This window comes from Phascolarctos cinereus, unplaced genomic scaffold, assembly GCF_003287225.1.
Source record: "Phascolarctos cinereus isolate Bilbo 61053 unplaced genomic scaffold, phaCin_HiC Scaffold_4;HRSCAF=312, whole genome shotgun sequence".
In the NCBI taxonomy this organism is placed as follows: Eukaryota; Metazoa; Chordata; class Mammalia; order Diprotodontia; family Phascolarctidae; genus Phascolarctos; species Phascolarctos cinereus.
In genome coordinates this window covers 655,384,543-655,401,536 of record NW_027555847.1, presented here as the reverse complement: position 1 = coordinate 655,401,536, position 16,994 = coordinate 655,384,543, and the positions used below count along the sequence as shown (strand labels likewise).

The 16,994-nt window shown below is 46.7% G+C and overlaps 2 protein-coding genes across 5 annotated transcripts in view; one reads left to right on the top strand and one right to left on the bottom strand.

Annotated features, from left to right (window-relative positions):
• The window catches only part of FAM83H (family with sequence similarity 83 member H), a 54,698-nt gene that overhangs the window by 25,468 nt on the left and 12,236 nt on the right, over positions 1–16,994 (bottom strand). The window contains exon 3 of one of the 2 annotated variants that reach the window (XM_020995237.2): positions 13,787–16,870. In XM_020995237.2, coding sequence (XP_020850896.1) covers positions 13,787–14,386 — 600 coding nt within the window. In that variant the 5' untranslated portion in view covers positions 14,387–16,870. Of the gene's footprint in view, positions 1–932; positions 1,050–13,786; positions 16,871–16,994 lie in introns of those variants that run through there. The other variant, XM_020995239.1, reaches the window with a different exon arrangement.
• The window catches only part of IQANK1 (IQ motif and ankyrin repeat containing 1), a 51,892-nt gene continuing 44,728 nt past the window's right edge, over positions 9,831–16,994 (top strand). For 2 of the 3 annotated variants that reach the window (XM_078153864.1, XM_078153863.1), the window contains exon 1: positions 9,831–10,315. In XM_078153864.1, coding sequence (XP_078009990.1) covers positions 10,225–10,315 — 91 coding nt within the window. In that variant the 5' untranslated portion in view covers positions 9,831–10,224. The remainder of the gene's footprint in view (positions 10,316–16,994) is intronic. The other variant, XM_078153862.1, reaches the window with a different exon arrangement.

Genomic DNA, 16,994 nt, shown 5'->3' with positions numbered 1-16,994 from the left:
AAGCAATTATGGTCTCCCAGGTGCTTCTCACCTGTCCCCCACCCTACCTGGCACTCGGGCCACTTTAGGCCTCAGTTTACTCCTGGACTCAAAAAGTGAGGGGATTACAGTCCCTGACCCCCTAAGGCTCCTCCCAGTACCACAACTCAGAATTTCTTTTCTGGCCCCAGGAAAGGAGAGCAAGGAGTCACTAAGTCCTCCTCCCAAAGCTCGCCTCGCCCAAACCTGCCCAGGGCCCGATTCCCAGAGCCCAGATCATTCTGACCTCACTCTGATCTTCAAGGGCCCCCCCTTCAGGGACACCACTTCCCCCTACCTGGAATCTTGCCCTCTCAGTTTTCTGCCTCCCATAGACCAGGCAGGCTCAGAAGAGCTGAGAGAAGGACAGACCTGCCAAGAAAATGTGTGAGGAAAGAAGGGGGAAGGGGGCATTAAAGGCACTGGCTCCCCAAAGCTCTCCTAAGCTACCCCCAAAAAACAGGCTAGGGAGGGAAAAGCTGGTAGGCAGCCAGGCCAGGGTGTTCCCCACAGCCCCAGACCCCCATAGCCCTGTCTCTCACACTCACTTTCACAGACACACCCAAAAGAGCTCACATATATTGTACTTACAAGGCAAATCTCAGAGCCCTGCTTCCTCACCCTGAGCCTAGAGCACTTGAAGGCTGTCTCCCACTCTCTCCCACTCTCACACTCTTCTCACTCTCTCTCTCTCTCTCTCTCTCTCTCTCTCACACACACATACACACACACACACACAAACGCACGCAGATCCTCTAAAGTCTAGATCTAGGCATCTGGCTCACCACCTCCCTTTCCCTCCCAGCCCTACTGTCTCCTCTTCCCCCTAGCTCTCCCTAAGGTGCTGAGACTCTAGTCTGACCTAACTCCGCCCCCACAGTGTGAGGAGGGAAGGTAGGCAGGGGAAACCTTACCTGGCCAGGTGCGGGCCCAGGGCTCTCCGGAGGTGACCAGTGACCTGGTGCCGGCCCAGGCTGTCCCCTCCGCACCCGTACCCCACCCCGCAGCCGCTCCCTGCCTCCCTGCCTCCCTGCCCCACGGACTGATTCACACGCTCCCTCCCCCGGCCCAGCCCTGCCCAGCCCCCTCGTTGCCTGCCCGGCCTGCCCGGGCAGCACCTCTGGGGGGGCGGGGAGGAAAGCCCCACCCCTGCTGAAAGGGAGACACACAAACCCCGGAGCTCCCTCTCTTCTCTCCTCTCACTGCTCCCTTCCAGGACCATCCCGCTGCCCCGGGATCTCACTTGGGGCAGAAATCAAGGTACGGGGAGGAAAGGTCCTCACGGACAGACAACGCTCCCTTGGAGCCTTCCCCAGGTCAGGACCTGCCTCTCCAGGCCAGGGAGAACTGCACCGAACTGTGAACCCCTTAAACCTATAGGCCTCCTAACCCTAGAACTCCCTCCCACCCCTCTCCTCATCCCACAGACCCGTCAAAGAGGGCTTATTAAATCACTGAGGCCATTGTGGAATATGGCAGGAAAGCTTTCATCTCCTGATATGCAGTTTCACTGACCTCAAAAACACTGTCCCTGCTCACCTAGAGGTTACAATTCAACAGGAGGCTGTCAGAACAACTATATTAATACACTATATTACATCAAAAATGCATTGAGAGCTGTGATACAAAATGCTCTCTAAGGGGAAGTCTAGGGAAGGTTGTTCTCAACTGGGAGAATCAAGGAAGGCTTTCTAGAGATAACTTATTTAAACTGAGCTTTAAATAGAAGGGAATTCAATAGAAGACAGGGAGAATGGGCATTCCAGGCAATAGGGACCTTCATGAGCAAAGACCCAGGGGCAGGAAAGTAATCCCCAAGCCCTGACATAGTGTTTTATGCACAGTAACGAATTTATTAAGTGTTCGCAGAACGGAATGAAAAGAAATGAAATTCCATTCCATTAAATACATTTATTAGACACCTACTATGTGCAAGGCACTAAACTAACTTCTGTTAATATAAAGACAGTCCCTTCCCCAAGGAGAGCTATAACTCTAAAACCCTTGTCTCCTCCAAACTACTTTGTATACAAATCAGCATGATACAAAGTAGTTTGAAATGGAATTAATTTGAAAAAGAACAGAGTATTATAACTGGCAAGGGAATTGGGATCTGGGAAGGCTTTACAATGCTGAATTTTGAAGAAATACAGGAAATCTGAAAAGCAGAGATGAGGAGGGGGCACATTCTGGGCATGTGAGATAGTAAGGAGATGTAAGAAAGGCTGACCAGTTCAAGGAGCTATAAGCATCCCCAGTCTGGCAGGAGCTGAGAATTTGTTACACCATCTCCACCAAGGGGTCTGAAAGTTAATTGTATCCTGGACCCCTTGGGCAGTGTAAGGAAGACTGTGCATACCTTCTTAAAATAATGTTTTTAAATGCATAGGATGAAAGATATAGGATTACAAAGGAAACCAATTATATTGTAATACAATTATCAAGATATTTCTTAAAAAGCAAATTCACAGACCTCAGGTCTGTTCTACATTATCCTTTACCCTCGAATCTGTCACCTTCTTGTTCTGTTGAGGATCACACCTTGACAAACTCCAACCTTAGATTACTCTCACCATCTGCTTCTTTAACTCCTATCCAGTGCTGGTGAAAGGAGATGGAGAAAATGAGGGAGTAAACTGTATTATCTAATCTCAACTGGGTCCTCACTGCAGCAAGGCAAACATTTTATTTCTCCCTAATCAACTTGCTATCCCACTCTTCACAGCTGCTATTCTAAACATTCTCATTTCTCCCCAAGCCTTCCATTGTACTCCCAACTCCTACTCTCTTAGACAAGGCATATTACACTGGTCAAGAGCTTTCACTTCATTTCACTTCATTCAGACATCTGCCACCACTGTCCCCTCCTTCATTCCTCTCTCAGATTAAGGGGTGGCCTTTCTCCTTGCTAAGGTCACACCCTCTGCAAGCATACATACCATTCCCACCCTACTTCTCCAGCAAATTGCCCCCACTGTTATCCCCACTCTCTCTTTTCTTCATTTTCCTATCTATTGGTTCTCCCTACTTCTTATAAACATGCCCATATCTTCCAGCCTTAAAAAGCCTTCACTTGAGCCTATCATAGCTATCACCCTTCCTTCATGGATAAACTCCTTAAGAAAGTTATCTATAATCAGTGCCTTCACCTTCTCTCCCCTTACTCCCATCTAAACCCTTTACAACTTCCAACCTCACCGTTCCACTGAAACTACTCTCACAAAGTTACTCACAGTCTTTTAACTGCTAAATCTAATGACCTTTTCTCAGTCTTCATTCACCTTGACCTCCGCTGTCTTTGATATTGTTGACCACTTTTCCCTCCTGGGTACTCTCTCCTTCATGGGTTTTCATGACATTGTTCTCCCCTGGTTCTTCTCTCTGTCCGACTGCTCCTTTTCTGTTTCCTTGGTTAGTTCTTCAGACAGGTCATGCCCACTAACTATAGATGCCATGTGCCCCAAGGATCTGTCTGAGCCTTCTCTTTTTTCTCAATACTATCTCACATAGTGATTTCATAAGCTCCCATGGGTTGGATTATTATCTTGATGCAGGTGATTCCCAGATTTAAATATCCAGCCCTAACTTCTCTCCTGATCTATACAATCATACATCACAAACTGCCTCTTGGATATCTCAAGCTGAAATGTCCTACTGACATCTCAACCTCAAATATTCAAAACTGAATTTGTTATATCATTCCCCCCTAAACCCTCCCCTCTTCCCAACTTTCCTATTACTACCTAGGGTACCTCCATTCTCCTCACCCTCACATCCCCTATGTACCCACACTCCTTTGCCAACCAAAACATCTCTCACATAGGTTCCCTTCTCTTTACTCACACAGCTTCAACCCCAGATTAGGACCCCATTACCACTTGCCAGGATTATTGCAATAGCCTTCTAACTGGTTTCCTTACCTCAAGTCCCTCCCCACCTCAATCTGTCCTCCACACAACTACCAAAATGATTTTCCTAAAGCACAGGTCTGGCTGTGTCATCCCCTACTCAGTCAACTCCAGTGGCTTCCTATTACCTCTAGCATCACATGTAAACTCTATATGACATTTAAGGCTTTTCATAAATATGTTTCACATGACTTCACGTGTATATTGGGTGTTATATTGTTCGCTTTCTCAATGGGTGAGGTAGGGGCTGGAGGGAGGGAAAGAATTTGGAACTGAAAATTTTTTTTAAAAGGTCAAAAGCTCTTCATAATCTAGCTCCTTCCTACCTTTCTAGTCTTTTTATCCCATCTGTGGGATCTATCTTTACTCCTATCTATGATCAAATTACAACTGGCCTCTGTTTCCCTTCTCAGTGCCCTTAACCCTGTTTATACCCCATGGCTGGAATACTCTGCCCAGCAACCTCACCTCCACTTCTTGATTTCCCTTCCTTCAAGACTCAACTCGAATCTCACCTTCTTCAGGAGGCCTTTGCCTTTCCCTCTTCAGCTATCTGCCATCTAACTATCTATGTGGTATGTACCCAGTTATTTCCATATCAGCTCACACATTAACTCTATGAGCTTCTCCTGGGTAGAGACTGTCTTTTGCCTTTCCTTATGTCCACAGCTCTTAGCACAGTGTTTCGTACACAGCAAACACTTAATAAAGGTTTGTGGTTCACTGACTGAAAAGGTAGGTTTGGTTCAATTCAATCCAGCAAATATTTTAAGTAGCCACTATATGTTGGACACTGTGCTAGGCAATGCATCCCAAAAACAAACAAACAAACAAAAATGAAGCAGTCCTTACCCCCAAGGAAATTACATTCCACTAAAGGAAAAATATATGCACTTGCACAACATATTGGGGGGGGTACTGATAACTGGATCAGAAAAGGGCTGGCGCAGGAGGTGGTGCCCGAGCTGAACCATTCTAAAAGGAGTGAGGATAGCATTCCAGATATGGGGTTGGGGAGGAGAGAGAGAGACTGTCTGAGCTAAGGCACAAAGCTGGTTCAGTATGGAGAACAGCAGGCACACCGGTGTAGCTGGATGCTAAGTGTGTAAAAAGGAATAATATGTAATTAGCCTTGGAAGTCAGGATGGAGCCAGATTTTTAAAGGCTTTAAATGCCATACAGGAGTTTTCACTTTATCTTTGAGCCAATTAGGAGACTGAATGTCATTGAGCAAGGAAATAACACGGTCAAACCTATGCTTTAGTAATATCAATTTGGCCATGGAATGGAGGACAGAGGAGAGAGTGAAAGTTGGGAGACCAAGTAAGAGGCAAGAGATGGTGAAAGGTGATGAGGATCTGAATCAGGGTGGTTGTGATATGAGTTGAGACATTCGAGGTATGGTGTAGAAGAAGACAGAATTCACACACCTTGGCAACTGATTGAATAGTATGAAAGAAAAGTACAGAAAGTATAGAAAGGAAAGAATCAAGGATGACTCCCAGGGTACGAAGGAATCTGGATGACTGGAAGGATGGTAATGCCTTCCACAGAAAATTTGGAGATGGGTGGGTTTAGGGTAGAACAAATTGATTAGCATTTGTGATGTCTGCAAGACATCCAGGAAGAGATCACCAACAGGTAGCTGGCAACTCAAGATCTGAGTTCAGGAACTTAAGGAAACCCAAGACCTCATTGTCTTCATGAGCCCATTTGGGGTTTTCTTGACAGGGATACAGGAGTGATTTGCTATTTCCTTCTCCAGGAATGAGGAAACTGAGGCAATCAAGGTCAAGCAATTTGTTAGAGGGCCATACAACTAGTGTCTGAGGCTGGATTTCAGCTCAGGTCTTCCAGACTCCAGACCCAGTGTTCTATCCATTGAACCACCCAACCTATAAAATATGGACCTTATAAAAAAATAAAGACTCCTACTAAGGGTAAGTTAAAACTGCAACAAACTTAAAACCCTGAGTCTGCACAACTGATTGACCCCTAAAATTACTGTCCCACAAAACTAAGGCCCCAAATGTGCTGCTCTTCCAAATTGTTGGCCCCAGACTTACGGCCTTACTGACCTCCACCTTCAAAAAAGCTGAACTAAAAGAGAACCACCTGCCCCCTACCAGAATTGGCAGACACACCACCAGGCAGGGGGCGCCCCCACGTGGTCATGCCGAGACCTGCAGGGCCGTGCGCGGGCACGCGCACTCACTCCGGGCACCCGCCCGGAACCTGAAAGCCCGAGAGCGCGCAGGCGGCCACGAGCCTGGTGTTGCCGGGAAACCAGCCCCAGCGGGCAGCGGTAGGGGCGGGGCGGGCCGCCGCCCAGGTGCGAAATTTGGGGAGGGGAGGAGGAAAAGAGGGAAGGGGCAGGACCGGAATCGGAAGCGAGTCTTAGTGACCTCTCAGTGAAAACCTGTTGCTTCCCCCCGCCCGTGTTTGTTTTGCCTTCTCAGTCATCCCCACCTTCTCCGGTATTCCCTAATCCTCAGGCGCCCCCTCCTCTTCCTCTTCAGATCCCCAACCTCAGTCACCTCCTCTGATCTCTCCGCTGCAGCCACTCCGTCTTTTCTAACCCCCCGAAGTTGATCACCCCTTCCTCTCCTGTGACTCCCCACCTTGGTCACTCCCCTCATGCCTTCTGATCCCCCCTAAGTCATCTCCTCTTCTCTTCCTCTGACCCCTCACCTCAGTCACCCTCTTCTCTCTTCCTCTGACCTTGCATCCCAGTCACTCCCTCCTTACCTCTTCTGACCCTTCTACCCCACCCCCTTCTCATCTGACCTACTCATCTCAGTCTCGCCCCCTCCTCTTCTTTTGTGATTCTCCTCAAGCACCCACTCCTCTCTTCCTCTAACCCCCCTGACTATCCCTCCCTTTCCTCCTCTGACTCTCCTCTACTCAGTGGCTCCTTCCTCACCTCTTCTGATCCCCCCCACTTCAGTCACCACCTCTTCTCTCCTCCGACACTCTCTCCACCTCAGTCCACCTCAGTCACCCCCTTCTCGCTTCCCTGGCCTCTGACACCTAGTTACCCCCTCCTTATCTCTTCTGATCCCCCTACTTCAGTCACCCCCTCCTCCCAGCTCAGTCACCATCTCCACTTTTATTCCCAATGTGATCATCCCCTACTACCTTCCTCTGATCACCTGCCTTTCTCTGAACCTCCTGTAGTTCTCCTTCCCTGTTTACTCAGATTGTCCACTCAGTCACCCAATCCACATCCAACCCAGCATTTGTTAAGCTTCTACTTGTGCAAAACTTTGAGTAAGGTGTTGGTGATACAAAAAAAAAAAGAAAAAAGAAAAAGATGGTCCCTGCCCTCAAGAAGCTTAAGAGTCCACTGGGGGAATATAACACATAAACATAAGTATATACATGATAATTGGAGGAGGAGGAAAAGGAGGGGAGAGAGAGAACATTAACAACTAAAGGAATAAAATATTCTTGTAGAGGAAGCATAACCCAAATCTTAAAGGAACCTAAGGATTCTAAGAGATAGAGTTAAAGACGGAGTGTGTTCATGCACCAAGATTTGCATGGAGATGAGTGCCACTGTTGGGGTGCAACGAGTAGTCCAGTCTGGCTGGAGCATAGTTTGTGAAGAGGAGTAATGTATGAGAAGCCCAGAAAGGAAACCTAGAACTTGAGTGTGAAAGGCTTTAAATGCAGCCTGGGTGGCTGTCTTTTATCTTACAGCAGAGGTTCTTCATCTGGGGTTTGTGAACTTGTTATTCTGATTTTGATAATTGTATTTCAACTTAATTGTTTTCCTTGATAATCCTGTATATTTTATTTGATGCATTTAAAAATACTTTGAGAAGTTGTCCATGACAAAAAAAAGGTTAAGAACCCCTGTCCTAAAGGATAGGGAGACACTAACTTCTATCCACTGCTCTCAGTTTTTCCCTCTTTCTTTTTTTTAATTATATATTTTTCAATCAGCAAAAATACTCTTTTTCACCCTAACCCGCCAAACTCTCCCCCAATGAGAAAAACAAAAACCCAATCCAAAACATATAGTCAGTCAAAACAAAATTCCACATTGGCTGTGTGCAACAACAACAAAAAAATTGTCTTATTCTAAACTCTTTCACCTCTGTCAGGAAGTGGGTAGCTTGTTTGATCATTAGTCCTTCGGAATCTTGGTTGGTCACTGATGAGAGTTCTTAATTCTTTCAAAATTGTTTGCCTTTGTATAAACTGTTGTCATTGTATACATCATTCTCCTGGATCTGTTTACTCAGCATCAGTTTGTACAGGTCCTCCCAGATTTCTCTGAAACCATCTCCATCCTTTCTTGCAGCACAATAGTATGCCATCACATTTATATACCATAACTTGTTCAGCCATTCTCCAATTTATGGCCACTCCCTCAGAATCCCATTATTTGCCACCTCAAAAAGAGCTATAAATATTAGCCTTTCTTTCATATGACAGTGCTTCATGCTAGAAGACAACTATACTTCCCTCTCCACCTCTTCCATAGGCTTCAATCAACTTCCAAGTTCACTCAGTCAATAAGCACTTCTTAAGAACTTACTATGTGTAGGCACTAGACTAAGTTCTGGAGATGCACAGAAAAAAAAAAAGACATGGCCAGTCTTTGCCCTCAAAGATACATTCTAAGGGGCAGAGACAATATATAAAATAATTGGTACATACAGGATACCCACAGAGTAGATGGAAGGTTCCTTCAATATTACTCATGGGATGAATGGTAGGTCTTTCCCCAACCTAGCTGCCTTCCTCTATTCTCCCTCTTGCTTATCAATGCCCTTCCTAAAGTATGGCACCCAAAAATGAACACAATACTCCAAATATTTAACCAGGACAGAGAAAACAGAGTCTCAATTTAACCCATCTAAACATTTTAAGTGGCTGATTTTGCAAGACACTCATCTTGGCATTGAGGATACAGAGACAAAAATACAATAGCTCTGTCCTCAAGACTTTACGTTCTATAAAAAAGATACAACATAGAAAAAAAAAGATGCCAAAGACAAGAAAAGTTAAAGAGGGAGAGGGTGCTAGCACCAGGGAAGATGAGGGAAGGCTTCCAGGAGAAGGTGACACCTGAGTTGACTCTTAAAGGAAAAAAAGATTCAGAGAGGAGATTAGGAGGGAGTTCATTTCCAGCCTGGGGAATAGTTTTCATGAATGCATGGAGTGGGGAGATGGAGTATGGAGTCTGGTTTTTCAGGGGAATAGAAACGAGGTTGGAGAGGTAGGTGGGATCCAGATAATCTAGGGTCTTGAATGCCAGGGTGAGGAGTTTGTATTTTGTCCTGTAGGCAACGGGAAACCACAGAGCCGGGGAGTGACTTCAGTTTTGTGTTTAGGAGAATTAATTTAGCAGCTGTGTGAAGGATGGGTTGGAGACAGGAGAGAATGAAGGCAGAAAGAGCAATAGAGTTGTTGCAATAGTCTGGGCTAGAAGTGATAAGGACTTGATTTGAGGTGTGGTCATATTTTGAGTGGATAGAAGGAGACAGATACAAGAGATGTTATGGAGTTAAGATTGACAAAACTCGGCAACTAACTAGATAAGTTGAAGTAGGAGTAAAAGAGGGAAGCAATGAGTCCAAGGGTATAGAGGAACCTGGGGAACTGGAAGGATGGTGGTACCCTTAATAAAAATAGGGAAGTTTAGAGGAGGAGGCTTAGGGGAAAAAATAATGAATTCCATTTTGGGTATGTTGAGTTTGAGATATCTAAGGAGCATCCATTTGGAAATGTACAATAATTGATGTGGGACTGGAACTCAGGGGGAAAACTGGAGCTGGGTTCAGTTATCTGTGCCTTCAGTTACCCCTTCTCTGTATCTTCTGACCTCTCCATTCGCCCTCTCCCTATCCCCTCTGATTTTTCCTTCAATCACTCTTTTCCTTGCCTTTCTTTTGCCTCTCCCTGTTTCCTCTGATATCCTCCAATCCATCCCTTATCTGATTGCCTCCCTTAGACCTGACTTTAGCACAGTGCCTGGCACATAGTAGACATTTAATAAATGTTTGTTGAATGAATGAATATTCTCTGATTCCCCACCTCATTCATCTCCTTTCCTTTCATCCCATTTTCACTTATCCATTCCTATTCTTTTCTCAGTTATCCTCATCTCTCCTCCCTCTGATGCTTCCTTCTCTTCCCCCCTCCCCATCTCTCCTATGAGTTCTTTTCTATCTTCTTCCTTTTGAATCTTCCTCAATAATCCCCATCCTTAGCACCCTCTTCAGTCATTCTGCTGCCTGTCTCTTCTTTCTGATCCCCCTCAGTCAACTCCCCCTGCCACAAGAGGATGAGTGGTAAAAAGCAGGGAGGCAGACCTACTGTAGTACCTTGGAAGGTGAAAAAGCCTACCCCTGGGCCTAAGTCAAGAGCACCTAATGGTGAGTTCATGGGCCTTCCCTCAACCGACTCGGGGTCCTACCATCCACAATCCCAGGGCTGATCCTCAAACCAACCCCCATTCAATGTGCCTTTTGACCTTCTTTATACCACCCCCTCTAAATTCATATCTGACTGACTGGTCCTCAGACACCCAGCAACCTTTTCCTAACGTGTTGAATAACCTTCAGACCTACTATATACATTCCCTTCAACATCTCCTCCAAATCCACCTCAGACTTAATGGGTATCCCTCAGATTCTGCCTTCTCAGTCCACTTCTGACCTACTGAGAGACCCCACTCCATCCCCAACCATCTTCAGAGATTCCTTCTTAATTCCTGCATTTGGAGTGGAAAAGTGGCCAAAAAAGAAGCCTGTGTTGCCCCTAGAGCTCAGGAGAGTGTCATTCCTGTAACCTTGTTGGGAGGGAGGGGGTTGGAGAAGGGAGAAGTGGGGATTAGATGTTGGACTACTGAAAAGATTTTTGTTGAGACTTTGGCTTGAATTTGTTGATGAGATCAAGTGACATTTGATGTGGGTCTATACTTGACTAGGTCTGTTGGAGGAAGATAAGAGCAAAAATGGGGTAGAGATTGAGACCAGAATTAAGAAGGGGTGGTATTACATTAAAAAGAGCACTGTACTTGAAGTCAGGATTTGGGTTCTAATCATGACTCTAGTACTTAATACCCATATAACCTTGAGTTACATCAATTTCCCTCTCTAAAAAAATGAGTGGGTTCGATCAGATGATCTCTGAGGTTACTTCCAATTTGAAAGCTATATTTTTATAACTTAGCACACAGCCTCATAGACAGGGTGTCCCAAAGGTTCAAACTGCACTCAGGCTTTTGGGACTTCCCAAGTCTTCTCTTCCCTAGCTAATCATTCCCAAGTTCACTCAATCAACAGGTGCTTCTTAAGAACTTACTATGTGTAGGCACTAGACTAAACTCTGGAGATATAAAAAAAAAACAGACATGGCCAGTCTTTACCCTCAAAGATACATTCTAAGGGGCAGAGACAATACATAAAATAATTGGCACATACCGGATACTCACAGAGTAGATGGAGGGTTCTTTAACTATTACTCATGGATGAATGGTAGGCCTTTCCCCAACCTGGCTGCCTTCCTCTCTTCTCCCTCTTGCTTATCAATGCCCCTCCTAAAGTATGGCGCCCAAAAGTGAACACAATGCTCCAAATATTTAACCAGAGCAGAGTAAACAGATCTCAGTTTAACTCATTTTAAGTAACTTACTTTGTAAGACACTCATCTTGGCGTTGAGGATACAGAGACAAAAATACAATAGCTCCATCCTTAAGACCTTACATTCTGTAGAAGAGATACAAGATGGAAAGAAAGATGCTCAGTTCAAGGAAAGCTAAGGAGGGAGAGGATGCTAGCACCAGGGAAGATGAGGGAAGCCTTCCAGGAGAAGGTGACACCTAAATTGACCCTTGAAAGAAAATAAGATTCAGAGGAGGAGATTAGGAGGGAGTTCATTTCCAGCCTGGGGAACCCCTTATAGCAGGACAAAGCAGCATCAGGCTAAATGTATTGTCACCTCTGGTCCTCAGAATAAGCAATCCCAGTAGAACCCAGAGTGATCCCAGAGAAACATATAGTGAATCCCGGGAGATCCTAGCTGAGTTCAGTATGCCCCCAGAGACATTATTCTCATTTCTGACAGACCCCTGACTGACCCCAGCTTGCCCTAGGATGACGCTGGTGAAATTTTAAACTAATCCTGAAAAGCTCATTCCTCTACATCTCCAAATCTTGATTACTCCCTTAGAGATGCTTCAATCTTCCCCTTTATCAGCATTTACCAATCCATGTCACTACTACTAATCCATGTCTAATCTATGCAAGCATATACTGGTCTCCTCAGGCTCAGAAATGCACACTGCTCACAATCTTTGACCCTTCTCATTCCATTCCCTGAAATCCTATGTCCCAAGACTCTAGGTCTTATAGGATTTCCCATGCTGGATCAAAGGACCCAAGAGAACCCACCCCCCTAGGAGAGTTGAGGGAGAGCAACTGTTTAACACCACTCCCTACCTTCCCCCCCACCCCCCAGGCCTCACACATGAGTCCCTGAAATAGCCCCCGCTGAGTCTGAGGCTAGGGCCAGCCTCCTTAATAAGAGTAATGAGCACAGCCACAGCGTGCTTCCCTGATCCCTAAGCACCCAATAAATGCCAGGGAGGGGGACAAATCAACCAGGAAACCAGCCCTTAAGGGGAGATGGGGGTAGGGCAGAAAAGGATGCTTAGAAACACGAGCTTTCTCTGCTCTCCATCAGTCCTGACTCACCATACTCAGGCTTAGTCTCTCCCATCACACACAAACATGAACATGTACCCTGTACCTCAAGTAAACAGATGTTTCCCCATACACACATGTAGACAAACATATGCCCTTATCCTGGGAACATTCTCCCTTATGGGAGCACTGCCCCCAAAATACATACATACACATAGCCCCAACATAGCATCATCTGAAAACATAAGTGCATACATATGCTCTCCACAGGAACAACTTCCCCCCCTAATACCTTCCCTCTTCTTATTACTTGCCTACCTCAGTCTGACGTGGGACCCTATAGCAGCTCCTCCTTTCTCCCATACTCGGCCTTGTAAACCCAACTCACAGATCTTTAGTTTCCTGTAGGCCTATTTGAATGAGGCCATTTCATATTCGTCATCTGATCAGCATCTTCTCTCAGAACATTCCCCATCATGTATATCTACTAAGCCCCCTTGACTTCTTCCCAGAAAAGATTCCATCACCTATAGCCCATCATACATGCTTATCATCTCTCCAGATTCCAGCCTAGAACACATTTCATTTCATGTACCATCAAACATCTTCCAAATCTCTGTTTATGACACACTCCATCATATGGCTGCTAACCCCCTTGCCCAGATCATGATCCATCAGATGTTTGCCAGCTCTCCCCACTCCTGCCTAGAACAGGCTTCATCATGTCTTTCAGCAGCCCCTTCCCAGAACATGTTCGATCACATATTTGCCAACCCATTGCCCAGAATGTGTTCTATCACATCCCCCAAATTGCTTGCCTCCCTAAATATCATATGATCCATCCCCCAGCTCTTTCTAAGACAGGCATATCATCAAATGCCCAATTTACCATTACAGCAATCTGTCTTTTCTATTGCCTTTTCCAGTCAATTTTCTGTATACACAATGGCTATTCCTTCCCAAAGACTCGATGACCAGCCAGTCCCCTCCCCAAGAGGCCACAGTTGTCCCTGTCTAGTCCCCTCAGGGTCAGTGACCAGCTCGTCCAATGACTGAGATGTCAGTGACCAGTCTCTCTGTGGCGTGTTGACTCTCAGTGGTCCATCCATCCCTCCAAGAGGTCAGTGACTGATTACTATCTACACCACTTCCAGTGGTGGCCCTTGGCTGTAGGCCCTGTTCTTCTCTCAGTGACTTACCTGACCATGCACCTGTTCCTCCTGCTCTTCAAAGCCACCTGTCCTTAGCTGCTCCAGCTCCAGGGCTAACTCAATCCCCTCCATCCGTACCCATGCGTGCTCCTCTTGTAACTGCTCAAGCCACCGCTGTTCCTCTTGCCATAGTTGCTCTTCCCTCCAGAGTTGCTCCTCCAGCTGCAGTTGGAGCTGAATCTGCCGCCGGCGGTCCTCCAATAAGAGCTGCTCCCTCTCCAGACACAGCTGGACCTCTTGGAGTCTCAATACTTCCTGTGCCAGGGCTGGGTCAGGGCAGCTAGCCCCATATCGCCCCAGCTCCATGGCTGTGACCAACACCAATTCTGGGCTTGCAGTTGAAGCCTCTGTCACTACTGCCCCTGAGCAATCTGACCTGACCACTGGTTCAGGGTGCCCGACAGCAACTGACCTGCCCATCTCCTCCATCTCCTCCATCACGTGCTTTCCCTGACCCGCCCCATCCTGGGGGCCCCCTGGGGCCAGTGGCCTACTCTCAACCACAGAGCCTGTCTCACCCCCTCCCTTCCGACCACGGCCCTGTCTCTTAGTTCGGGGTCTACGGGACCGACCGCGCTTCCCAGACATGGTGTCCAGTCTGTGCTGTTGCCCCTGAAATGACTATCTGCCCTGCCCTACTGGTCACAGTCCCCTCTCACTCCCCAGCACCCCAGAGGGCCTGGTCATGTTGCCCAAAGTGTTCTCTCTGACCAGCCTCCAGCAAAGATAGTGTTAGGGGATGGCACAAACTCTCAGAGGTGAGTGCCAGGATAGGCCAGCCCTCAGGCTCACCCCCCCCCGTGGTCCCCTGCTTGCCTGCCTGTCAGCCAGCCGGTATCCTGTCTGGTCCGTCTGCCTCTCCCCCACGCACCCTCCCGGTCCTCTGGCCGGCAGCTCTAGGCTGAGAGCCTTCTGAGTGTCTCTCTCGGCCCAGGAAGGCTGGGGCTAGACCAGGCTAGGTTGGAGAGTTTATAGGGACTCCGAGCTGCCGCCTCTCAGCCAGGCCTCAGAGGCTGACTAACAGGCTGACACATGGCAGCAGGGACTTTATGGGCCACAGGCCTGGTTAGCCAAACCAAGGTAGAGCTACACAGAGACAGTGAGAGAGGCAGCTTTCACAGAGGCAGGATCTGACAACGTGTTTACAGCAACTTGTTGGGTCCTGTATCTGGGCTGGGCGTACACCCACAGCACTGCCTTATATGGAATCACTTCAACCCCTTGCTGATGGGACCGGGAAACTCAAACCCCAAACCCTCACTTAGCCTGCGTGCCATGGACCCTTAAGGAGCAAGGATGCCTTGAGCCCTCACTGACCAGTTGGTTTTGTAGTGACAAACCATTGATCACAGAATAGTTAGCTGTCCAAATAGTGTAGCTGTTCAAAAAAGAGTGCTTAACTTAGGGCATCTTAATTTTGAAAGGTAGCATGGTGTAAAGGAAAGAACACTGGATTTGGAATTTGAGGACCTGAATTTGAAATCTAACTTTCCCACTGTGTGACGCTGACAAGTCTCACTCTGCTAAATGATTTTGAACATTCCTTTCTGCTCCAAAAATCCTAGGAATTCAGAGGAGTCCAAGACCCCCAGTAGGAAATCCAGAACCCAAGCCCTCACTAACTCACTGACTAATGAGCACTTCAGCCTCCCAGCCTACTGACTGAGCCCTCACTGACCAGGGAAACAAACCCCAAATCCAGCAATTCTGAGGTCTGTGTGGACATGACTGTGTTTGCTGCTAGGGAAGCACTGTGAGAATACAGTACAAAGAATATACTCTATGCCCAGAGCTATTTGAGAAGATTATAGCTGGCACATAGAGTCTTTAAAACGTTTACAAAGTGTTTTACATAACATTATCCCATTTGATCCTCACACTAACAGGTAAAGTAGGAGACCCAGGCTCAGAGTTTAAGTAAGTTGCCCAGGGTTATATCCCTAAGGAAATATCAAAGGCTAAATTCAAACCCAGGCCTCTCATGACTCCAAGTCCAGGGCTTTTTCTTTTTTGCCATGCTCCCTTGTAAAATGTACAGGAAAAGATTACTAGTAGTACCAGGTAGCACATGAGCAGTATTAAGTGAGTAGTGGGCCTGATGGGGATGCACCTTGAGCTCTGTGGGCTCAGAGGGATGTAACAAATAGGAAGAGGGGGATCTGTGGACCAGAGTAGTCAGTGAGAGTAAGGGAACTGAGGTGTCTGCTGATCACGGAGGGAAGCTTGAGCTCATAGACAACCTGTAACGGTTGGTAGGTTTTGGGTCAGTGGGGGGCACTTAGGTGAGCAAATGTTTGGAGGCCCTGAAAGTACAGGATGTGTCTGAAAGCTGTGAGCAGCCCAGCTGAGGGGGAGCTTTATCGTGGCCTTCAAGTGTTAGAAGAGCTTCCAGAGGGATATTCAGAATGGGGTGAAAATTTGGAACTCAAAAACTTATGGAAGTGAATGTTGAAAACTAAAAATAAATAAATTTATATTAAAAAAAAAAACAGAAGAGCTTCCAGGCAGAAGAGGTTGGCCTGAGAGGGCAGAATGAGGAGCAAAGGGTGGATGCTGAAGGGAGACAGATTCAGGTAAGATGGCAGGCAGAAGCTCTTGACAATGAGAGCTGTCCAAGCTGAATGACTATTTACTGAGAGTATCGCAGAGGGGATTCCCACTCAGCTGTGGGTTGGATTAGATCAGACTTCTGTGGTCCTTTCTTGATCTGAGAATCTGGGAATGGGAATCATGCAGAATGCTGAGATGGAACAAAAGGAAATAAAACCAGACCGTCCAGATTATAAAGGGCCTTGAATGCCAAATGTATGAGTATGAGCTTTACCTCACAATCAGGGAACCCAGGGAGAAGGCCCAAGGATGGTCAGAAGTACTGACTCCTGCACCAGATTCAGCCCTTCCTCACTTCTCCCCCCTTCCTCACCACCCCTTCACTTGATGTGATATTTCACACAGACTCAAGGCATCCTTGCTTAGGTGAGTGTGGAAAGGGGGCTTCTTTAACCAAAATGTAATTGTTAATCAAATTCCTCTTAAGTACATGGGTATGTAAAGGTCCAGTTGAGGTTGGTCCTAAGGAGAAAAAAAAATAGAAGGGATGCAGTTGGGTGGGGCCCAGATGAGACAAACAGTAGTAAAGAAGGGGCATGGGTGGGGGTTCCCTAACAGTAATATCTCGAGCCCTCCCCTTCCTCAC